Consider the following 25940-nt stretch of genomic DNA (forward strand, 5'->3'; position numbering starts at 1 on the left):
GCAGAGACTTGAGCGAGCGAATCGACTGACTCTTGTTTTAAAACCACCAATTGTCCGCCCGACCGTCCACCATACCGAAATCAGTCTGATCTGGAGGGCAGGCGAGCGTGCGTTCGAGCCCGTCCCCAACGGCGGTCCAATAAAGAAAGAAAGTGGCCCCTTCTCGCGTGCCGCCGGTTTTTTCTCGTAAGTTATGCTTCTTTTATTATCATTTGCTTCGATGCTTCTTTCCTGGATGTGGTGAGCTGTAGCCTGTCTTTTCAATCCACTCTCATTTCCCCCCTCTGTCCACGCCGGTAGAGTATACACAATGGTTTGAACGCTCTCACTTGGATTTTGGCATGCGCACGTACCCGTAGTCAAAGCTCCCCAGATTGCGAATATGAGTAAGAACGCTTATATCTGCAAATATATTACATGACAGTTTTTTGAGCTTTCGGAATGGAGAACGTAGTTTTAATATATGCTAATGTTTTATCTGAATTATATAGAACTAATAGACATTAATTGTATTAGTTTGTTACTGTAAATTCAAACTTTTAAGATTATTTTAATTTCCATTTCGTGAACGAAATTATTTTTCTCTTTCAAGGGAGACTGCTAACTCTACACGTATAAAATTTAGATTAGTAACAGAAATTAATACATTCTTAGTTGTTTAATTTCAAATATTTTGAAAGCAGATTTCAACGATCCATGGTAGTATTAGAAAGCACAGTAAAATAAGTACACAGTCTTTTATTTCAAAATCGCATTACAATGGGTTTACACGGTTATTCGCACATTGAATTTTGCCGCTTTTTCTTCTCTTTTTTGCGATTTATTTACGAGAATCCGTTAATTCGTGCATGCGCAGCCGATCATGGAATATTTGATCAAAGTCTATGCATTCATCGCGGTAAGCGCGAGCTACCATTGTCGAAGTTTTTGTTGAAGTACGACCGACCGCTGGATAAAATTAGAAGTGTCCTAGCCACGTTTAGATTTCACATTTGTCTTTTGTCTATAAAGACGCACACCATACACGCTCGATTCGTCGCATACCCATTTACCTCGACACTTTCGTACATTTCGCCAGTACATGTTTTCAAACATCTCTCACGAAATAGAAAGAGAGAAAGAGGAGAAACCATTTATTTAGCACGTATTTTTTTTACCGTCATTAGCATTCCACGTTAGCGAGTTTTTCTCCCTAACTCTTTCACATGTATGTTGTATGTTAAATTGGTTTGCTCTTTTCGTTTGCTGAGATTTTATTTCATTTGCTAGCGTTGCTTATATGCGGAACATAAAAAAAAAACCCGAGAGAGTCGTCATAATCGCGATTTACTACAGTCATATTTGCGACCAGCGATTTTGAGGGAAAATGAATCGATCAAAATGAAGCGACGCTTACCTGCTTGGCCTTGCGGTTCATTGTCCATCTTATATCCAGCAATATCGCGCGAAACGATGTTACATTTTACAATATATTCCATTCGCTGATAAAATTCACGAGACGCTCTCTTTACTTAATTACTACGATTCTTACGTTTACATTTCTTATGATTGAATTCAAATCATTACGTAGTAAGTTCGCTTCGTATGAGAATTTTACTTTACGCCCGTACATATCATATTATATAAATACGAGGGATGACAGATCTTGATACCTCAGCATTAAAACAGCCAGTAGTACTAGTATTTTCACAGATTGTTACCGTCCTTACATTTAGCACGTAATTTTGTCTATCGTCAACTTTCACGCTGCAAAATTGAACGTAAATCGGCTGTTCTAAATTCTTGGGTATTAATATAAAGTTAATCTCTTTGTCACGCATCTCTTCAAGATGCATCTCCAAGACGATGCATCTCTAAAGCGATGCTGTAGTCTCGGCAGGAGAATCTTCTCGCTTGTAATAGAACAGCAGCAGGGCGCATTTTATTTGTCCAAATTGACTAACTCGCGTTTTGCGTTTTCCAGAGCTGCACCGAACCACCGAGTTCCTGGTGTTCGACCAACAGCAGTTTTCGTCACAGCGACTCGTCCCTCTATCCGGATTCCCTGAATCAAGAGACGTCGTCCGTCACCGGTTCCACACGGGTAGAATTCATAATCGGCTCGCCTACCAGGCGCTTCCGCACGAGTTCCGCCTGGCCTCATCGCTATTTCGACAGCATCGACTCGGCGGCTACGGTGCCGGAGAGCCTGCTAACCGACGAGTTTCCTCTGCGACGCGGCGAGGCCCTGGCCGAGTGCGACTCGCTCGAATGCCATCCGATTTCGAGCGAGGATTAAAATGCGCCGATCGTCGACGTTAACGCGAAGCTAGTAAAATGGCGAGTCGCGTAGAGTGAATTACTTGCTCTTGCTTCTTTCCATTATTTCACACCGTACCACTGGTTCTGCTTCTACGCGGCCTTATCCGCATCGTATCGTCGATGCGTACACGAATGTATAAATAACAGAATTCTAGACACGTGAAACATATTCGTTAGAAGTTTAGAAGATACGATGCGCTGGAGGAGTGACACTCGCGTTCTCAATGACCCTTATTCTGTGCCTTTTTAATGTCGACTGTTTTTTCGTTTTTATTTGTTTGAGAATCGCATCTTGTGGTGATTCTCTAAACGGACAGAAATCTAACGATTCTAAACTGAAATGAAACAATACCATTTCCCCACAGGACTTACTGTGTACTTCCCTCGAGTTGCATTTGAAAAGCATTTCATACACCTTTATAACATGACGGAGATTTTTTAGCAATCAATTTTGCTATCTAATCAAAAATAAAAATGATACATTGATTTATAATGTGTATAATTGATGTAACGGATGATAGTAATTGTCAAAAAAATGCTAAAGTTATTAGTTTCATTAACGATATAAAGATGGAAATATGGTCAAATTTCAAATTTATATAGATATATCATTTAAGTATGGTCAAATTTCAAATTGATCAATTTATTCAAATATATCAATTTATTTATCAAGTAAAAGAAAGATACACACATACCGAAATATGATAAAAATTCTTTTCGAATCTTTTTAGATAGTTTGTGCAAGAATATACGTTATTCTTGCACAAACTCTCACGTTTTATCTTTGTTCGGATTTCTCACATGTGTGTAAAACATATACCTAATTTATCAAGAGGTATATGTATAATTCTTATCAATTAAGAAACATTTTTGAATCTTTTATAGAGTCGCATATCAATAAATGCAACAGCAAACGCTTATATTTATTCATTTTGATGTTATTTGATGTTATGTTTGGTATTATTTTTAACATGTAAACGGTATTTTTGGTTTACGTAACCAACGTCAAGAATGAGTTTGTGTTAATCAAACTTTCGATTACTTGGTCCACGTTCGGTGACAGTACTTCGCAATTCTGTAAATTTTATATCTACACTTTATATGTACCGTTATTTTTATTTTATATATTTCTCACGAATATTTGTAATTTTTTAAGCGAAAAGCTTTTTTGGTCTAACGGATGTGTCGTCAGGTGTGTGATCAGGAAAGATCCGATTGAGTTGTTAGCTCGCAACAGAGGATAACAAAATCAATATTTCACATTCCACAGTTGCAATTTCGTATTCCATTTAGCATTTCTTCGAATCTATGTTGTGATTAATCGCTTTCTTATTTATTGCGTGTGTTATAATAATGCGGATTTATGTCTGAGTTTAGTCAATGTTTAGTTGATGATACGGAAAAGTATTGTACTACGATTGAGCGAAATGCGTGACTGTTGAAAAATTTAAAAGACAAAAGGCGGATGCTGAAACTTTCATCGAATATGGAAATATATTGAGTGCTCTCCACTCACACTTTCTCGAAAATAACATATCATGTTTAATTATATTCATGCGCTCGTCCGCTGGACGCAATAACGGGTGTATGTTGGTAGATATACATCGAATGCATGAACAACGAACGAACAATGAATGCGAATAGAACGAATAGAATGCGATACGTTGAAAAAGCTTTTTTAAACAAATTTTGATTTCGTGTTCGCTGTTCATTCGTTCTTCGGTCGCACAATGTATATTTCAACTGAGGGTGATAAAAGATGAACGATGTTAACTCTTACTCGTTATAGGAAGGTTGAGGCTCGTCGAATTCGTTAACGATTCACCGGAATCGCGTTTCAATGCGCGTAAAACTCACGATGCCGCGACTCCGGAAAGAGCACTATGTACTACACAGTTCCTCGTTTCAACAACCAATTTAATTATTTATAACTAACATTGACGATTGTGAACACTGAATAATAATCACAGACAGAGCCTGTGATCCTAGCTATAAATAACCGTGAAACATGTGATTAACATATAGTTTAAGGTGTAAGCCACAGGACTGACGGACTCTACTTATTATTTTATTAGCGCCTAATGTCTTTATGCGCGGCGAAAACGAACAGGGGAACCGATGCGCATTCGGTGAATTTTGCTCTTTTCCTTATCTTTTTTTTCCTTTTTGTACAATGGGGTTCGTGGACGCCAGCGAAAATGCTCAGATATTATTGTTATTCGTACAGCCGGTGGATTTTAGTGCCCGTATCAGCGTGCGCGCTGCCGACTGGAGGCTATTATTTTTATACCTTTAATTAACGAGTAATCGAGAAAGAGCATATATAAATGGGCTGCGAGAGTGCAGCATCCTCCCGATACCGATGGTTATTAAAGCGCTGTCGCTGTATTATACTTTATCTAGTTTAGATATGTCTTATCATCATAGAATTATTAATTATTGTTTTACGAATACACACCGACATATTTGTACATAGACGACGTCGCGATTTATTTAAATAAATTAGCTCTAATGTAAATAAATATTATCTGTAACGAATCTGCGATAATGTGATCCTATTAATAAAATGAAATTACTTGAAGATATCCATTTTCTAGTATGCAATTAATAGTCCTCGTGTAAATCTGTACGACTTTGGCGGATTACCGCGTGTACTTGTAAAACAACTTGTATTCAACAGTAAAACGTATATTATATTTCGTCATATTATAAGAAATCACTTCGCAATCATATATTATCTGCAATCAACAATTATCTATAATCGTAGAATTAATATTTGGATGATATCATTAAATCGTTAAAATCTTTCAGTATCATGAGATGATGAAATAAGATAATGATCTTAGTAATACCGATTATTTCGGTAATAATGCAAATAATTATTGCACTACTTTTATAAGAAATTAATTTGTCATAAATGTGGAAGATTTTATTCTGCTGTTGCATAAGATTTATGACAAAGCTCATATCTCTATTAACTTATCAAGGACATATTGATCGAAGTGAATGCTACTTCCGACAAAGAGAAACTGATGAAGAAACTTTTTTCCAAGTAAAATGCCATTCTCTCACGTATTTTATTGAATTGCCAACGGAAACTCGAGACAATTTATCTTTTCAGTCGTGTGATTATACGAATAAGTGATGAATAATATATTTCCTATCATTTACGTGGTTGAGAATTCCTTGATAAAAGAAAATGCATTCCGATAAATAATTTCGCAGAAAACAAATCGTTTCGCCGTTGTAAGGCTTTTGTTATTTTCGACTAGCAGCGACTTTACGTTTCTGCAGTATTTGTATGCAATCATGAGTGAGATAAAAACGTTATAATTATGCATTCAGTTCCGACATCGCAAATACGTATTTCCTCGACAAGTATTTCAAGTTCACCGCTGATCAAGAAAACATTTTGCAATGTCTATGCGAAAAATTACTTCTTCGAAACGCAAGGTTGTTATTATGCACAGTTAAATTTCGCAATGAAACAGTAGTGTAGCGCACTCACACCGTCATGTTAAACGGCAAGCAATTATATACGTCGGTTAACACACAACGGATGCCTCGTATTATTTCGGGAGAACACGTTGTGTGACACCGCTGCCGCAAAATTGCAAAAAGAATCCCGACCTTTTACATTTAAACGTCTTTAATCTCAAAAAGTGATTTAATTTCAACTTAATAACTCCGATCAAGAAAAACACTATCATTTTCTTTTAAATATACAGGCTCGAGAGTCTCGGTCTCTTTCTTTCTTTTTTCTTTTTTCTTTCTTTCAATTTCGCAGAATACAGGCGATTTAAATCGATAATTCGAGACGACTTCGTACTTCGTACTCCTCGGATGTAAATGTCAATCAAAGTTACGAGGTAATTGTCCGTCCGGTCCGTCCGTCTGGTTTAATCGCATTTTGCAATCGCTGCGTTTCAAAACCATCGCGTTTTCTTCGACGATCAGACATCAGACTGCGCGCGAATATGTTCTCCCGCCGGATTAAATGCCACTTGTGTTAAACGGGTTTGCGGAGAGGCATTAATGCCACTGAACGTCACGCAAGCGGGTTAATACGTTAATAGATAGTTTATCGGTTGTCATCAATCCGACGGGAGCGTCGAGCGTCGTGCGGAATCTCCGCGAGCGAGAGATCCGGATGCTTCGCGTTATCGAAGCTATCCAGATCCAGAGATGCCGGCAAACCTTGCGGAGTTCCAGGCAACGCGCGATATGATCGATAAGTAAGACGTCTCGTCTTAAATATTCAAACGAGATAGATACGTTTCCCCCCCGGACATTATTGAAATTCAAAAGTATACCGCTATCTCTGGCCATTGTTTAAACATTCTAATATATGCCCTTCTGCGTATCTCGACATATGCAGAATGTTTAAACAATGGCCATGGATACGCGGTATACTTGAATTTCAATAATGTCCGGGGGGCTACCCTCCCCCCGTTCCCCTATCTACATTCTCGATCGACGACGACGATAGATCCCACATCTCAGGGAGACGAAACGCGGAAGATGTCCAAGCTGAACAGCAGATCCGGGAGAGCGAGTACGATCCCTTTGCCGATCGCCCATCCGCACCTCTGACCTCGTACGTTTTGTATCGTTCCCTTGATTGCCCTTGATCATCAATTAAAAGCTTTCTTAAGACATACGTGATTTTACACGTTAAACTAATAAGCGGACTAGCAATCTGCAATAAACAAGTAAACATATACCTAACCTAGCCTAACCTAAATCCTTTAAATGTCCTGTTAAAAGTTAAAATTTAGAGCGATAGAAATATGCCATGCATTATCATTTCTTCTGTACATATACTGCATGATTATTTATGTAAAGTGGAGCATAAACTGATATTTGTCGCAATTGACGCATTGAGAAAATGATCTCAGAATAAATTATAATGATGCAATTTTTTGGTAAATGTATAAGCTGATAAGGTATCAGCTAATTCCGTATTATTAAATATCTCTTGAGCCATATATACGTGCTTTCAAATCTTTGGAAAAATGACTTTTAAAATCATACAACTTATTAATTTCCTATCTGGATTGATTAACCAATCGATTGTTTCAAGACAAGAATCAATACTTGAGTTTATGTAAACTTTTAAAGATCCAAAGTGCTAACAGGCTAAGCTGCACTCACGTGACAAAATTATTACAAAAAATTATTATGAGATAATTTTCGAAACGCTCGTCGCTTAGAGTCATATCGTTCTCTTATTCATGATCTCTTATTATGTTCTTTTATTACCGAAAATTTTCATCAAGTTCATTAAAATTATTTTAAAAAGAGTTCTATACCAACATTTCAAGAGCATAGTTATTATGTTAATTCGTGTGCCACGATCATAATTAATATTATATCAAATAATCGTCAATTATTTAATATTTATGCGAGAAGCATTTATCGCAATAAAATTGCGAAATTTAAGGGTTTACGATTGGATCAGCGATTAAATATTATCTTATTTATTATATTGATTACCAAGATATCGGTAAACAAACAGGAAGGTCGCACTCACATTGTTCGTGATAAAACCGTTGCAGAGATTTCGCTGTGTTCATGCATCTGCTCAAGGGCGCGATCGGCACCGGCATCCTCTTCCTGCCGCACGCCTTCAGAAGGGCCGGCTACGCGATGTCCATCGTCTGCGGTATCGTCGCCGGCACGCTCTGCATTCACACCGCCGTCATCGTCGTACGTGAGAACACGGAGAGCGAGAACTTTTTCTCCCCGAGCGTTATCGCTAGCGTTAAAAAAAATCATAACAATTAGCAAGAAACGAACACATAGGCGTCTCTCTTGTTTATCATGCTTGTCCTTATATACCGCAATGACTTAATTGTTTGCGAATCGGCGCCGCAATCGATGAGATAATTGCTACATATTAGACATAGAGAGAAAGGAAAGTCCTGGATCGCGCAAAGCGCATCCGAATGCAGGCAGATTCTTTTTCTCTTTTTCTCTTTCTCGGTGTCCAGGTGCAATGCTCCCAGGCGTTATGCAGGCGCAACCGCGTGCCCATGCTGGATTTTGCCGAAACGGCGCAGTTCTCCTTCCAGGCGGGTCCGGAGAGGATTCGAAAGTACGCCAGGCTATTCGGCGTAGTTACCAACGTGATCATTTGCTTCGTGCACTTTCAGGCCGTCGTGATATACATCTTATACGTGGCCACGTCGTTCCAACAGGTACGACACGGTATCGCGGTACCACAGTGTGCATGGAAGTCGGAAGCCGGAAGTCGGAACGATAAAGTAGCGTCGTGACGTCCGTTCGGTGATTTTTATACAAATGAAAATCCTTTTACGTAGGGTATCCCGGAACAGACGACCTCAATTTTAACGATCGATTCTTTGACGAAACTCTTTTTTCTTATGGAAGGTCCTTCGCTTCCACCGGCTTGTATCCGGAAATTATAGTTCAATGTTTCAATTAAGGAAACACCGGACCAAAGATTGCTCGAAGGATCTTATTGCAACTTACTCTAATTGCAATTAGATATCGCATTTTATCTTATTCTCCTCGGTTCGCCTTATATATTTTTTTATTATTGCAAAAAGAGCAGACAGAACAAACAGAGAGATATGATACGACAAAGTTGCGGGAAATCGATATCTAAAAAATGGTGATTACGAGCATTTTTTATGACAAAGTTTTCAATATAATCTTCGGATATCTCTGATTTATAGGTAACAAATTACGTAACATATACTTCATGCTTTGCGGTATTTCCAGGTGATCGAATTTTTCTCGGGTCTCGAGATGAACCCGCGGGTCTATATCGTCATCTTCTTTCCCTTCACCTGCGCCCTGGGCTTCGTGCCGAACCTGAAGTATCTGGCACCGTTCTCCATTATCGGCACTGTCTTCCTGTTCCTCGGGGTCTGCATCGCGTTTTACTACTTCTTGGACGATGTGCCCGATCCCCGTAGACTTGACGCCCTGACGGAAGTTCTACCTGTGCCCATGTATTGCGCCATTTTCCTGTTCGCCTTGCACAATATGACCCTGTACCTGCCGCTGGAGAACACGATGAGGCATCCCGGTCATATGCCGCGCCTGATCGTCGCCAGCACGTCGCTCAACATCGTCATATATCTGGCATTTGGTTTCCTCGGCTACAACAAGTATCCGGACGCCTGCGACACCGTCATCAAGAATTTACCAATGGAGGAGACGTAGGTGGATTAATTTCTACCTTGCGAAATACTCGTACTACCGCTTGTCCATTTAATTAATACTTTAATATTGAACATATATTTTACTTATATTTCTCTCTCTTTCCCTTTCTCTTTCGATCAATTATAGTTAATTATATTTAGACCAAAAATAGCTGACTTCACAGACCATTTACACTATTTTCAGCAAACGAAATAGTCGAAGAAATTACATCAGTTTCTTGGGCAAATAAAAATTTATTATTTGCCAGGAATCGCAAATAAATTGTTATCAAAGGCAATTAAACTGTGCATTAACGTGCGACAATCGGCAAATATGTGAGCTGTCTGCTTTAAATGACAGCTGTATAATTAACATCGCCATAATCTGTGATCACAGAACAGGATGTGCTTAACATTTACGTGATCGTGCGGCTCTCTCCACGCGTGTTCAGTATTCTCGATTCATTCTGTACTTCTCGTAAGAATCACAAGAATACGTATCCACGGCGAGTCCTTCGAACAAATTCAACAAAAGCGAAACGAACCAGCCAACCGTAGTAAAGAAATACGCAATCGTGAGGGTCAGTTTGACCGCGTAAACGTGAAGGACTCAAGTCTGACTTGAAACTAGTTTAAAGACAACCACAGTTAAATTATCACAGTCATTGCATCTGGACAATGCGATCTGACGATTTCACGATTTCACGTATCGTTAAGCACAATATATTGCCGCAATATTCTAGGAATTATCCGATCGCAATTCATTAGGCTTACTTCACACGATCGATACACCTTGATTTCGCGTGGGTTATTAATTCGGTCACGTATCTGTACGTAATGAGTAACGTTCTGTATCATTATTAACACGTGTCCACTGATACATACCTTATCGTATAATTTTGTTATGGAATTTCTCTCTTGATCATCGAGTTGTATAACATCCCGTTCGATTAGAGATCAATACGGTTATACTGCATGCACGTTTCTGCGACGCTGCTGCAGCACTTTGAAATTTAAATAATAATAATACAACATTGCTAGATAAGTAATCAACGACTGTTCTTTCGTCATAATTATATATAAACGTACGGAATTATACTGTAACATTTTAATTCTACTTCAGCACGTTAATCTAAATCTCCCTCTTTTAATATAATAATTGCGTTGTGAAAGAATATCATTACCATATCTCGAATCAAAAGATTGCTTCACGATAAAATCTTAGATTTGTATCGATCGCAGACGTACCAAAATCGCAACTTATGTCCCAAAATCCCACCTTATCGATCGTTTAATACTCTTTCGCAGCCTGGCCCAAGTAGTCAAGATAGCCATTTCCTTGTCGGTCCTGTTTACTGTCGGTTTGGCGTACTACGTCCCAATCAGCGTGCTATGGCCCATGATCCGCTCGAGAATCGTCACGAAGAATACGCTGCATCATCGATTTTACGAATGCTCGCTCCGATTAGGCGGCATAATAGGCACCAGTAAGCGTATTATAAGCACTCGATGGCACGAATGTTGAATGTAATTACTAGGAAATAACCTCGTCCTCGTCCTTCTTTCCGTTCGTAGCACTGTTGGCCATCGCCGTGCCCCAAATGGTACCCTTGCTGGGCTTATTCGCCGCCTTGGGCATGTCGACGATCATGCTGCTGATACCCATACTAATCGAGACGTCGACTAAGTGGGCGGAAGCCACGAGAACGATGCTCGTGAAGAATATCGCTATTTTCGTCGTGTGGCTGTTGATCTTGGTACGAATTTTCTTAGAAATAAGAATACACGAAGAAATTTATAGGATTAGATTTCGTAAAAATGTGAAAAAATTAATTTTATTTCAAATTTTCCAAGATTAGTTTTTTTCAAGTTCTTAAAAAGTTTGTTTAGATCTTCGAAATCTGTAATTTGAACTCTCCGAAGTAAATATTAACTTTAGTTTTAAGATTATCGGTTTTCTTTTTTAATTTAATCAGTCCTGAGATTATCAAGTATAAAACATTGTTATTATTTGAGATAGCGAATATTTATTTTAATGCACGCGCCGTAATCTTTAAATGATGCAACATACATTTGTGTTACTTTACAGATTTTTGGAACGATAGAAAGCACTTGGTCAATTGTTAGAGAATATAGCGGAACGAAGCACGAAACATGTTGATCGACAGCTTGGTTAAATTATTTGAGAGACTCGACACAAAATTACGAAGCTGCTTCTTGTGATAATATAATACGCTACGCAAAACAGTCTGATGTCACTTGCCGAGAGTTATGACTCTTACAGTCAGTAGCAAGATGATATTATGATAAAGATGAAGGACTCTCTAAAGCAGCGAAGCGAAAGGTGGATAAATATAATTTTTATAACAATGCTCTTTGATTACATTTGCTTTTTGCGCACTGTGATTCTATACGAGAAGAAATATCTCAAGCTCCACTCGTTACGAGAGCATTTCAGTTTGCGTGCCGGCATCGTAAGGGTGACATATCTCGGTCGTTCTTTTCTTGCGATTTTCTTGCTTTTACATGCCCGAGATCAGCGTGATCGATATCGACCGGTATCGAGGACCCTTAATTTCCGTAAAGATTGGAATGTGGCACTTGCGACATTCCAGGGGGAAGGGGGGGGGGACACCTTCAATTTCCCTCGGCCGGCGTTTACGTAACGCACAGCGGAGTTACGCCGCTCGCAATGTGGAACAAGAGCGGCAGCCTACAATGAGAAACTGCACCGCGGCGGTCCAGAGAAGGTGGGAGACTCGCCGAGGACCTTCTTGCAAGAGGACGAAAAGAGACGGCGAGCGCGCACGCCTCGTGAATGGAAGAAGATAAGAGGATACAGGTGAAAGGGAACGCGCGAGATGCAGAGGCGCGAATCGAGCTGATCGCACAGTCGAATAACCGACGTCTTTATGGGTACGAAACTCGAGGACGGTTACTCGAGGTAGTTATACTTCAGGAGCCGGAGGTGTCGACGATTTCTGATTCCGAGTGACTCGTCGCGCGTCTGTTTTTTTACCGAACCTTCGACTGTAAAGTTCCGTTAATCAATTAATTACGCGGTCGCGAATGCTCGAGCGAGGATAAACGCGCAATGGGATAGAGAAGCGGAAGCGGTACCGCAAGGATTAGATGGAGGGAAAAACGTGAAAGCGGAAAGTGATTCGATGGTTATACGGTCGATATATAGCACTTCGACATATAATTTCGGATGTTGTTATCGTCAGCACTGAAACGATCGTTTATTCATGAAATCGCAAACATTGAGGTACCTTACAGAGAATTTAAATATTATTTTGTAAATATAGTTCCCTCAAATATGTTGTTTTCGAATATCTTCATTATTATTTTGCACGCGTCACGTTCTGTATGTTCGATATTTATCTCCAGCTCAACAATATTTTCGGCTTTGTAACTCCTAGCCATTAGAGACGATTTTTCTGATTTGTGTTGAAATACTTTACAACAATTCCATCAATTAAAAAAAAAGATAAAATAAAGGAGCTAAACTATTATCCGTTCCCGGCTCTCTTCTTTGCATAATGATTGTATTAATTAATTGTAGATCTGGAAAAATATTTTACTTAACTCTCGAAGCTATATTAATCCATGATATTTAAGCTCTTCGCGACGTCGAACCCTAACGCCCATTAATTGTCGGACGAAGCAATTTTTTGTCTATAATATTGGCAAGCAAATCCATTGGCTTTAATCCCTGCCATATCGTTTATCGTGCGCACTCCAAAGTAACGTCGACTCGAGTACATTACATGCTGTCACTATCTACTCCCTCCCTTTCTGTTGTACTCGCACGAGTGAGGAAGCTCATGCTCGCGGTAGTCACTCACGTGTATTGACTGTCCGTATATATACCTGGCTAACGCCAAGGAAGTTGCCCAGTCGTGTGCGGTCTGTCACCGTTTCACGTTAATTTCGTCTCGTTACTCGTCGTCATTGCCTCCCTCCTTCCCTCAGTGACAGACCAGAAAAAAGAAGCCCATTATCCCGCGAAATCGACGAAAGTTATTTATCCATCACCCTGTGTTCATCGGCTACTTTGTGGTCTCAGACGGCGAGAAGTCATCAATCTTCCGGATGATTACCAGCACTCATAAATCCGTCGTCGTGAGACTAAACCCTGTGATTGTACCATTGCGGAAACGGCGGTGATAATTTCCGATGGAATTCAAGGACAACACCTGCAGATGAGTTATTATAGACAGTTTATCTCGGAACCGCGAAATTCTATGGTGGAACCACGCACGAGTTTCCATCGTCGCCGAGGTGAAATCTACCTGATCGTCACCTCGCAGCGCGAGCGTGCGATCTTCGAATTATTTCCAATCTCGCTGAGAAATTCGCGCGACGCAGATTCGCGACATTGATAAGAGATAGTGGTCACCAAGAGAAGATCAACCGGTCGTTGTCTTCTTTGCACAATTGTAAGCTGCGGGATTTGTCAGGATCGTCTGGATTTTGTCTGGGAATCTTGTAAATCACACCTGGATAGCTTTAATAATCCGCCGATAAGTTATTATCTCGTTATATTATAAATATAGGCCTTTAAGAAAGGAAGAGGCAGAAGGGTACGAGACCTTGGATAGAACTTAACAGCTCTCACTCGATCACGAAGTTCACGTGAGCGTTTCGTGCTCCATGAGAAGAGGGAAAACAGAAAGAGATAGAGAGAAAATAAAGGCCTTCGAGTAAACGAGAGTCTAAACCAGAATAATAAAGTAAAGCGTCGTTTTAAACAAGAGGACCAATATTTTCATTTGAGCAGAATGACAATGTGAGGATTCGGTGTACTCCAACGTCGTCAGAGAAAGAAATAAACGTTCTTCGTAAATTAAGCATCTACGTTCGCGTCCACGTCTCAATACACACAAGTAAGTATGACTTAAACGACGCAAGTCACGTACATTGCAAATGTATTCGAAAAAATTTATGAAAATAGACTTTTTTTATCTAATCGTCGTATGAAGATTGCGACGAAGGTCCTAACTTACGAATGGCATGTTTATATAAGAAGGTCAGGTGTTTACATTCAAAGAAAACAAATTAGTTCTGCCACCTATAATGTAATAACACTGAGATTTATAAATATCCGCAAATAATTTTTATGTCATGAGGATGAGAGTAGTTTTTTGAGAATGATTAAAATATAGTCACGACAAAAAATGACGTTGAATATTAACATTATTTCATTAGTTATATGTAAGTAGTAGTTGCATATTACTTAATTAGTAATAAATTAAATATAATAATAAATAGTAATAAATTTTCAATACTATTAAATAGTAATAAAATAGCAAAATAATTATAATATAGTTATACAGGCTTTGTACAATAAGCCATGATAATTATGTTCTTTCAATTCAGACAAATATTTTTTTTGGAATCAATCATTATACCATAATAGCGTACTATGACACATTTTTGTGTTAATAATATATTTTTTCTTAATAAAACTATCTTATTACTATTTTTTGTATTTTATCTTACCACATTTTTGTTACAAAAATGTGGTAAGATACGAACTAAGGGAACATAATAATGTCGACATTATTATGTTCCCTTAATTCGTACAACTTATTTTTCTTACTGCAATTTCATAATACATAGTTGAGATGCTAATTCTTCTCAATTTTCTAGTTGTGGAATTACTTTTTTCTCCGAGTGTATCACTTGAACATGTTACGTTATAGTAATTGATAAGTTATCAACGCATAAGCAATAAGCGAAAGAAAGTGGCGTAAATAAGCTTCTTTTTCCATTTAAAAGACCGTGTAGATTAATTTACCTGCACGTGCGGCAAGTAATACAAACATTCTTCTCGATGATTATATTTGCGGATTTACTTAGAGACTCTTTACGAGATCTTTATGAGTAATTTTAATGACCGATTTTGTGTCAGAGTTGGAATTGTATTGTAAGACAAAATCTTTAAGTAATAAAGTAAAATCGAAAATAATTTGAAAACACTTTTAGTGTTTTGTAAATGCAATTTGTAAGAATCTAAGAATGCTTTTATCATAAAACATTTTTATATTCTAACATATAAAACACAAAAAGTTTTTTTTTATTATTAAATATTTCTGACGTACAGTTTAATGGTTTTTCCGAAATAATTAAATATTTCTGATTAGAGAAGTTTTGATAAAAATTGACTTATATTTATCGAAAAATTTCTTAGTAAAATTCAACACTACAAAGATATCGCGTATATAAATCGTATTATTATACTACACATCTGAATCATGATAAGCATTCATGAATGCTATGCTAATATTTTCCAAGAGATAGAATGTGACGTTCGACAGTTGCGTTTATTAATTTTTTTATAAAGAATTGTATCATAGCAAAAATTTACCCTGTAAACTGATGACTCGGGCGATAACAATCTATGCTGTGTGATCGATAAGATTTAACATTGATTTAAGATGATCTCGTTCGACGCGGGCTTATTCTTCTCAACATTAACACGATGAATGATAGATTCGATAAAAATGAAGAGCAATATTTGTGCGAAGAGCAATATTTACATACTTGTACTTGTAAATATCATTGTAGATATTTATGTTGCTATCAAATATCAAATTTTAGCTATTGCGTACTGGAAGCGATCACGAGATCTTCGAAAATGCCACACGGTTCGAAAGATACTTCGCTCTGCGATAAAACACTTCACGTGATATAAAGTGACTGCGTTAACTTACTGACTTGCTTAAAAAATTTAATCGCGTCGTGAGTTATTCTATCTGCAGTAAATTATTGGAATAATACATTAATCGTTCAATGCAGATAAATATATTTTGCAGGAATTTACAACGTATTATCGGCAGTTTTTTTTGTAAATAATCCTAACTTGTGAAAGTTAGAAAGTTTCAACTATCACACTGTTCAATTTTTTGCCGTAGAAGACAAATAGTCCTTTGTAATAACGGGATGACTTGCAATTTATAAGAGAGATAATATTGTTTATTGTAAGCGAGTATTTAAAACAGTAATTATTCAAATAATTACTTCTTGACTGTAAAAGACAATTTTACAACAGACAATTACAGTTTGTAGCAAATTAAAAGTTGCAAAAAAGTTATGACGCTTCTAGTCACAACATAACAACAAATTAAAAGTTGCTAAAGAAGACAAGGTGTATATATCACTTGATAAAATTCTTTCGAAATCGCGTTGCAAATAATAAGAATTGTGTCCACTTGACTCGGTCCTTGATACAAAGCTTATCTGTAAGACTTCTGCGAAGTAATCTATCTCGGTAGAACTAATTTGCTGATTAACTTACAAAGAACCGTTACGATTAACAAAATATGTCGACAGATCTTGCTACGTCATATCGATATGACATGGTATAGTGTCATAGTGATAATTAGAAATAAAAATAGATATTGATTCTTTTTGAAGAGAGATGCTTTCTCCCCTTTTTTTTCGATATCATTAGTTAAAGCGCTAAGTATACATATTATCGGAAAAATTAAAACTCTTTAATCAGATCTTTAATCAAATTATTATACAGTTTAGCCTTTAAATATCGAATTTAATTATTCTACAATTTTTAAATATTGGTCGAAATTGCATAAAAAAATTTGCAGACGTAATTAATTACATCCACTTATATACATGGATGCTCTTAATCATTATTATATATTATAATATTAAATTTTTTGTTATAATGTTCGATATTTTTTCACGATTAAATTCTACCTCCGCAAATTTCAACCATAGATTGTCCTTGTATTCTTTTGTCGGCATTATTCTTTGCTCCTCGTGGAATATGTATGAGATGTAGTTTTCAATTGTGCGAGTCCTTCGCGTTGAAATCTCTTATATATGCGCTGCGTATAGTCGCTTAATCAATCAAGGATCTACATTCAGGTCCATTTATCACTGCCGAGTGAGATCACTCCGGTTCGTTCGCGTAATATGGAGTTTTTTTCCTGCCGCTTTTACGTAAAATGGCGAAAGCAGATCAAGAATCGGTCGCTATCGGCTGGCTGCAATCTTGAGCGCGGGGGGGCCGCGTCTTGCACAACTCCGACTTTTTTATCTCTCATTAATTTCCCACGCGAATCTCGGGTTGTCTGTCGGGTCGCAATTCACGAAGAGCGCGCATGGCTTTTGTTGGCAAATAAACTTTGGAGAAACTTTTTAAGAAAATTGGTCAAGGCGAAGCATCATATAACATCCATTTGTCAGATGTGTATCGTGTATATAATATATGTTAAATTTTTTTTTACGTAACCGGCCACTTGTCGATAAGTCTTTAGAAACTCGCATCTCTTTTTGCTGCATTTTTCATGTCCAAACTTCTCAGAGTAAATCACAACATCCGATAAAATTAATGATCGATAATAATTGAGTGCAAGCCTTGAACTATTAAATGTCGCGATTCACCGATAAACTTTCAACCAATTTTTCACAGATCTTATTGTTACCTTATTAAATTCTTGCATCTGATTAAACAAAATTGATATTCGATCTTTTTATCAATCATTTCTTTATTTGAGAGAGTTATATAAATTACAAGTGGCAAATTAAGTGATATATATCCAAGATTTCATTGCAGTGTGTTAATCTTATCAAAAAGTGATTTTGAAATACTTGAATTGTAGAGAGAGAACTTCTCTGAAATTCGCGGATTTCTGCAATTCAAGTATTTGTTAATAAATTAATACTGACTCATACCGTTATCGGGAATAAAAAGAGTGATATATGTATTCTTGCAATTAGTTAATCCAGAACGTGACTTGACTTTGAACTTAGCATTTTTTTTATCAAAGAATGTTAATAATGCAGCTATTATGTGTAATTAACATTGCGCGGACACTGTGGGCCTTTTACGGCACAGTCGATTTTCTGTATTTTACAATTGTCTTCTGACGTTTCAACACTTAAAAAAAAATTTGCAACAGTTCTGGCCTATGTAAGTATAGAAATCACTTTTTGAAACCTTAAAGATAATACGTTTATAGATTTTTTTGTAACACAGAAACGCTTTCAAAAACCTTTTGGACTTAAAAGTCCCAGGGTGTCCGGGTGAGTGCTCCAAAAACACGGTGTCCGCGCAGTGTTAATAATACATCTTATAAATGTAAACTTCTTTTTTCGCAATGCAGACATAGATACGAGTGTAAAGACTTCACCAACATAATATCGCTTATAGTATCAATAATTAAATATAAAGAAAAGTTACAATCGCTTATGGAAAAAGCATGTTTATTTTTTTGAAAGCTGCACTGATTGTTACACTGATTCACGTCAATATAAAAAAATCGCGGTCAACCAGTATTTGTTTAGCTGATTGTTTTATATTTACAATATGATATGATACGACAACGAGGAAGCCTTCCGTTTCCAGCATGCTTGATCCGATAACGCTTATCTCATTTGATGCGCCGGCAATTCATTTTATGTCTAAGGTTATTGATTTTTCGACAACTCATATCACATTAACGAAAATTAAAAGACAGAACTGATAGGAATGTGAATGTGAATAACGCATTTTTTGCTATTACGAAATAAGAAATAATTTTCAAGTTTATTTTCATATTCGTACAATTTTACTCTTATATAAAATAGTAAGCTTATAAAAATTTATATAGAGTTTATTTATTTAATTCTGTAACAATTTATTAATATTAACGTAATAATTCACTTTTATATCATATAAATTTTTCTCTTTCAATTTTCTATATGATATTGTTATTTTTACAGAATCACCATGGGTCGAAAGGAGAAAGAGCAATCAGGCAATCCCATGACGGAATTCAGTAGCAGGTATTTCCCTTATATCATTAATGTCCAATGCTGTATTATTTGCACGATGATCCAAACAACAAAATATACAAAGATTAATCAGAATGTAAATTTTGTTCATTGCATCGTAAAAGATCTTGCTGATATTGTTCATGCATGATAACTATGTTAAAATCGTGCAGATAACAATTAAATGATCGACAACTGCTTGCTTAATGAGCAGAGTCATCCTTAAGTGACATACGTCAATCGTAGATAACGGCGACTTCTGTATATGCAGTGTCTGCAAAAGTAATCATTATTGATCAAGAATAATCGTCGTGGAATGCGATTGTATCGCGTTTTATGCGACGATAGCAAACGCGTTGTATCAACTCGGTTTTTCCCTATAACACTTGATTGAAATTCTTTTAATTTTTATTAATATTTGTTGTAAAACTTGACAGGTAGAATGGCAAATGACACTACAAAAATTTTCACTCAAGAATCTCATTAAAACTATCCAAAGTTATATTTAACACGATAGTTATAGTAGTGCATTTTTATTAGAATTTAATTTATTTACGATATTATGATATGTGGAACTTGTAGTAAAAAAAAGCAACGTGACTTTTCAGTGAGACAAGAATTTCTTTTATGAGAAGTAAAATATTATTGCATAAATATATTTTCTTTTTTATCGGGAAAAATTACAAAAAAGAGCGTCTTTTATTACGAACATATTTTCTTTAATGCTCCCATAATTGTATATAGATATGTTATTATATTTCTTCCTTATCTCATTGTATTTTATTTAATGCTTTATATAATAATTTATTTTTTTCGTTTTTAGCACGAAGATAGCCCCGAATATCGGCGAATATAAAGAAAAGGATGAACTATACGATCCCTTTGAGCACCGCGATAAGCGACGTTCAACTTCGTAAGTTTCATATATTTTAAGTGAGTCATGACCATTATAATAACAATGAAGTAAATAGAAAATGTGCCTATATACGGCCTACAGACTGGATCTTTTGTGCCTAGGAATATTTTTTGCATAATTTTACGTACATTTTTCGCTTCGCAAACCGTAAGTTCCTCGTAAGTAACCTTCGTAAGTTTCGTTTTAAAGTCTTTATCGGCACGTGTTAAGCAATTATATTCTGACGACAAAGTACCGCGCATTGCAACATTTTTTATTTAACATACACATTAACATATGCATAGGCGTAAACTATATATATTATGACCGTAATAATATTATATGCATTTATAAAAAGATGCAAACTTATCAGTTAATCTTGAAAATAACTTTCGTCATTTTCATTCAAAAATATGAAAATATAGTTGCCTTTATAGATGCGATAGGAAATCATTCAATTAAGATCGAAATGCACGTTAATGATTTTAATATATTCAAATAATAACGACAAAGTACTTTCACAATAATAAATTCATTTACATCACTTAAATTTATTTAAATTTAATTAAACAAATTTATTTACATTATTTATATAATGGAAATATAGAACATTACAAAATATACATTAGAAAAAATAATTATCTTTTGAGAACAATTTTTTTTCATGAATACAAGGTTTATCTAGTCTCATACTAAATAAATTTATTCCAATCTCGTTTAATCAAATTTTATCGGTAACATATGCGCAATTTTCTATAACCAATTGCATTTTGCACATGTAGCAAATAAGAAACAAGCGTCAGTAACGTAACTCCACGTTTTGCCGCGCGTTTCAGGGACCTGGGCTCCATGATGCATCTCCTGAAGTCCTCTCTGGGGACAGGAATCCTGGCTATGCCGCATGCGATAAAGAACGGCGGGCTGCTATTCGGCGGGATCGGTACGATCATAATCGGCATAATTTGCTCACATTGTGTGCACATACTGGTGCGCACGTCTCACGTGCTCTGCCGGCGCACCAAAACGCCACAGCTGTCGTACGCCGAGACAGCGTACGCGGCCTTTCTCTGTGGGCCGAAGCCGATCAGGCCTTGGGCCAACGGCAGCAAGATATTCGTGAACACGGCGCTGTGCGCGACATACGTGGGCGGCTCATGCGTTTACATCGTGTTTATTGCTAAGACCATTCAACAGGTATGCATCTTGCATAATTCATAACAGCAAGGTCGTCTATCTATGCTAAGACACGTTTGGCGCGACGAGCGCAACTTATTAATACATTTTTGCCTCATTCCGCTACAACAATTAGTTTCTGTCTGTCATTAGACTTGTACCAACATTATACAATCTAATGTAAGTCTAATGAGTACGAAGATGTCTTACATATAGTGATATACTATTTATCATATTTATCATGTTAATTTTTTTCTCATTATTTACCGTAAATATTAGATATAATACATTAACGGGATAGATGAGAACTAAAGAAGGCGGGGAACTGATATTCAAATTAATAGCTCGCGCGAAGATACTTTATACAAAATACGATTCAAGATTATTTTGATGAATTAACTGTCGCTTTGCAATTTTTATGATTTCGCGATATCGAATAAATGTTTTTTCTTTTACGCGATGATTATTACACTCTTTAATCAGCAGATAACTTTAGCGTAGTTTATATTTGCGTTATTGTTAGTGAAACAATAATAAAAATATAATTTGATAATACGATAATTATCGCGTAGTTTATCAGATATCTTATTGTTAGATTGTAATTATTGTTAATAGTTCTTATCACATTTTTATATAGCATTATAAAATTCTTCCTCTTTGTACGTAATTATTGATTGTGTTTTGCAAACACATCCACAGTCATTATCTATCTATCTTTTTACGTCGATACATTAATTGATTGACGCTTCGCGATGTTTATGGATTGTTACGATAATTTTTATTCTTTAAGATATCATACTCAAATAGTCTTGCTTTTCTTGTCTTTATAAAAATGTGTGAGAAAATTATAACTCGAGATACGTATATTACACTACAATTGAGTTTATTTGGAAGAATCCAAACGATAGAACAAAAATAATGATAATTCTGACTTTTAAAACATAAATGTGGACACAGAATTACAGAAATATAAAGTATTAAATGTTTTATTAATTAAACAATACAATAATAAGAAGAATTACATCAAATAATTTCGATCGGGCATCGCATCTTGGAGGAATGTTCTACCTCTTTTTGCGAATGTCCCCCCGTCTCACTCGTTCCATACGTGAAATCGACCCGAGCCCTTGCATAACTCGCGTGATCGAATCGATCTTCCGTGTTAGCATCTTGTTTTCGTTTCAGATCGCGAGTTTCTACACCAAGAGGGAAATAGACATACAGTTGTGCATCCTCTCGCTGATCCCAGCGTTGATACTGCTCGGTCAAGTGCGCGATTTGAAATATATGATGCCATTCTCGATGCTGGCGAACATCTTCATGATATCCGGCTTCACGATCACGCTCTACTACGTCTTCAGTAGTAGCAATCTACTATCGATAGAGGATAAGAAGCTAATCGCCCGGGTGGAGCAGCTGCCCCGTTTCTTCGCGACTGTGATATTCGCCATCGAAGGTATCGGCGTTGTAAGTTCCAATGCCAACTGTCACGGTGACGGTTAGTGTTATTAAACGCGAGTAATTGGTCGTCGCAAGCATATAGGTGATTCTTTGTTTAATTGGAAAGGATAACAAAGAATAGAAATAGTTCAATATAGGAAAGCAACTGCTGCTTTTATAAGTAAATGATTCACAATTAACGTCCCTCTTGCGTCTTTCGTATTCTTGAACGCTCTTCGAACCCAGTACGATTGTAATCGCAGGTGATGCCCGTGGCGAACAACATGAAACAACCGCATCACTTTCTGGGATGCCCTAGTGTACTCAACGTCACGATGACGATAGTCGTGTGTCTGTACGCCATGATGGGGGTGTTCGGTTTCCTCGCGTACGGCGAAAATGCTCAGGCCAGCATCACGTTGAATCTGCCAACGGAGGAAACGTAAGTGAGAACACAGCTCTCTTTCGCTAAATATTAGTATGTCGTTTTGGTACACGCGTTGTAGACTGACGAAAAGGAATGTTTTAGTCTAGCCCAGGTGGTGAAGATCCTCATTGCCGCGGCCGTTCTCTTTACCTACGGTCTGCAGCTCTTCGTGCCGCTCGAGATCATATGGAATGGCATGACGCACAGGTTCAGTCATAAGTATGCAGCCATCGGCGAGACGTCGATGAGGGTATTCATAATTATGCTAACAGGTAAAGTACCTTATATCATACCATTACTATAGTTAAATCTGAACAGCTTAATTGTAGGTAGAAACAAATTCACAGTCTGAGCTATAAACAAATGATTAAAATGTACTTCAGACGAGAGAATACTATATAATTCAATTTTATAAATATATATGATATTCAACATATTTCGGCTATACGAAGATAAAATCCTTTGACTGTGCAAAGCGAGCGACTATACGGCTAGTATTATTAAACACGAATAACCGGTCGTCCCATGCGTAGGTGGTTCTTTACCTGATTGGAAAGGATAACAGAAAATATAGAAATAATTCGATACAGGAAAGCAACTGTTGCTTTTATAAGCGGATGATTCATAAGTCGTCTGCATCGTTGAACGACGTGTATTCTTTCGTATCCACAAATGGATCTCTAGAAAAGATGTAGTTTTTAAAAAGAATTAAGAGTACACATAATTTTTTATTTAGAATCCATTTTATAGAATTTTCTTTTTCGCGCTAGGAGTTTTCTCTCTCTTTTCTTTTCTTTTTTATTGGGATCTTAACTCTTTGAGACGCAAATTACAGATTTATACATTTAAAACAGGAAAGTAACGTAACTAATATTGCAAACAAATTTTTTTTTTACTTTTTTATCGAGGGGTTTGTGTTGCGTGAGATACAACTCTGATCTCTCATGATTGCAATAACGAGTCCAGCGAAATGGTTAGATATTCATCAAATACTTAAAGAGACGTCTTTTTCATATCAACGTGCCTCATAGAGTTGAACGCTGCTTTCCCGTAACCTTTTCCGGTTGCGTTTTTTGCGTTTTTTGCCGCGAACAATATTCCAGCGATCGCGAGACGGAGAAACCGCGATGAATCACGCATTCCCGGTAGAGAGGAGGTCGGTCGGAGACCCGATCGGTGAGCCGATCGAATGATCGGTGTCACCCACTTACTCCGCGTGCATGTACGCGTGACGAGCCTTTTTATCACCAAGTGCACCGAGAAAGAAAGGAATTGTCTGCCTGTCTGCCTGTTTCGGTTCGGGTCAGCTCTTTCGTTCGGTCAGTTCGGTGCAATAGATTCGGCCCACTTTGGTGCCGCTTATTCAATTTCTCATCGTTGCAAGATTTTTTAGAACATCGTTGATAGATTTTTTCCGCTTATTAGGAGCTGCCGATACGTCGTCTGATCATGTAAACACGGCGTCACGAATATCTAAATACCGCGAAAAATGTGTAGTTTATCTGCAGCTTATTCTCTTTTATCTTTCCTTTATTCGACGTTTGTGTAAAGTACAATAAAAATGTCATGCTTGTTGATAACACTTCTTGATAATTAAGATGTGTTCTACATGCAAGTTTAATATGAATGTAAGCTTCGAAGTCAGAAGATAATGATTGATATGTTAGTGATATATTATTCTTTTTGTTTTACAGTGGCCATGGCGGTGTCAGTGCCCGATTTAGATCCATTCATTTCCCTAGTCGGTGCAATATTCTTTTCTATCCTCGGCATCAGTATTCCAGCTGTCATCGAGACGATTTCGTGTTGGGAGAGCCATTTAGGCACCTTCAAATGGCGGCTATGGAAAAACTCTTTTCTATTTATATTTTCGTTATTAGCGTTAATATTCGGTTCGTGGATCTCAGTGCAAGATATAATCAAGTATTATAGTACGAGTAAGGATTGATAAGTTTTAGTATTTTATTTAGCGTTTTATCTCAATTTCATATACATCTGGAACTCCAGTGTCGACAAGAAGCGCAACGAGGTTTTTAATGAGAAACAACTATTCAGCGCGATATACTTTTGTATATTCTCGTTATTTGCGTTTGTATTTGACTCGTGGATCTCAGTGTTAAATATAATGAACTATTATAGTTGATAATAAATTTTACTGAGTTTATTGTTTCACTAGCGTCTCTCTTCTTAATTTTCACGTACAATGCACCTATTATCGCTCTGCTTATGTTAAAGATGAGATGAATTGAAGGTTTTAGGATGAGATTGGAAAAAAGATCCATGACTGGTAAGGTTCATCTTAAGCTTAAGTATGATTTACATACTTTGAGTATAATTATTACGAATTATGGACCTATGTCATATTCTTTCGAGAATTCCCGATATATTTTGGCAATTATAATAATATTTATGTAGTCTGCTGGTACACAGATATCTCGCCAGCAAATCTGGTTGATCAGCGTTTCTTCTTGTTTCATATATATGTATAAAAGATATTATGCTTTCTAAAAGAATGTCGAGACAAAGAAAATTGAATAACAGTTAACTCTACTTGAAAATAGAAGCTTTAATCGACAATAAGCGTGATTAATGCTAATGCTTCTATAAACATTAGAATTTCAAACAAACATCTTAATTCAGGTTTTGAATATAAAAATATTTTACCTTGCTTAAGAATTTAAATAAATAATTTACAGCAATTTTTAATTAATTTAATTTTGCATTATTCCAATATAAAAAGGTGGAGGGT

General features: G+C 36.8%; 3 protein-coding genes across 4 annotated transcripts in view; all 3 read left to right on the forward strand.

Moving 5' to 3' along the window:
• Positions 1-4882, forward strand: part of Jvl (javelin-like) — a 57564-nt gene extending 52682 nt beyond the window's left edge. For both annotated transcript variants that reach the window (XM_071714871.1, XM_071714872.1), the window contains exon 5: positions 1964-4882. In XM_071714871.1, coding sequence (XP_071570972.1) covers positions 1964-2278 — 315 coding nt within the window. In that variant the 3' untranslated portion in view covers positions 2279-4882. The remainder of the gene's footprint in view (positions 1-1963) is intronic.
• A 1930-nt stretch (positions 4883-6812) lies between these two features.
• Positions 6813-13229, forward strand: LOC139777452 (proton-coupled amino acid transporter-like protein pathetic). Its single transcript, XM_071714874.1, has 7 exons — positions 6813-6898; positions 7860-8010; positions 8295-8501; positions 9049-9491; positions 10782-10960; positions 11049-11230; positions 11563-13229. The coding sequence occupies exons 2-7, from the start codon at positions 7876-7878 to the stop codon at positions 11632-11634; spliced, it is 1218 nt and encodes a 405-aa protein (XP_071570975.1). The 5' UTR covers positions 6813-6898; positions 7860-7875; the 3' UTR covers positions 11635-13229.
• Positions 13230-13379: 150 nt separating this feature from the next.
• LOC139777451 (proton-coupled amino acid transporter-like protein pathetic) lies at positions 13380-25363 on the forward strand. Its single transcript, XM_071714873.1, has 8 exons — positions 13380-14362; positions 19206-19268; positions 20080-20169; positions 20988-21345; positions 22510-22791; positions 23028-23206; positions 23294-23463; positions 24886-25363. Exons 2-8 carry the CDS (start codon positions 19213-19215, stop codon positions 25137-25139), a joined length of 1389 nt encoding a protein of 462 aa, XP_071570974.1. The 5' UTR covers positions 13380-14362; positions 19206-19212; the 3' UTR covers positions 25140-25363.
• The last annotated feature ends 577 nt before the right edge of the window (positions 25364-25940 follow it).

Source organism: Temnothorax nylanderi, unplaced genomic scaffold (genome assembly GCF_030848795.1).
Source record: "Temnothorax nylanderi isolate EJ_2023f unplaced genomic scaffold, tnyl_v1.0 TNYL_tig0148_pilon, whole genome shotgun sequence".
Taxonomy (NCBI): Eukaryota; Metazoa; Arthropoda; class Insecta; order Hymenoptera; family Formicidae; genus Temnothorax; species Temnothorax nylanderi.

Coding starts and splice junctions, on each gene's coding strand:
- LOC139777452 (XM_071714874.1), top strand. CDS start 7,876: ATGCATCTGCTCAAGGGCGCGATCGGCACCGGCATCCTCTTCCTGCCG. Junction 8,011..8,294: donor TTCACACCGCCGTCATCGTC/GTACGTGAGAAC, acceptor CTCGGTGTCCAG/GTGCAATGCTCCCAGGCGTT. Junction 11,231..11,562: donor TCGTGTGGCTGTTGATCTTG/GTACGAATTTTC, acceptor GTTACTTTACAG/ATTTTTGGAACGATAGAAAG.
- LOC139777451 (XM_071714873.1), top strand. CDS start 19,213: ATGGGTCGAAAGGAGAAAGAGCAATCAGGCAATCCCATGACGGAATTC. Junction 19,269..20,079: donor ATGACGGAATTCAGTAGCAG/GTATTTCCCTTA, acceptor TTTCGTTTTTAG/CACGAAGATAGCCCCGAATA. Junction 20,170..20,987: donor GATAAGCGACGTTCAACTTC/GTAAGTTTCATA, acceptor CGCGCGTTTCAG/GGACCTGGGCTCCATGATGC.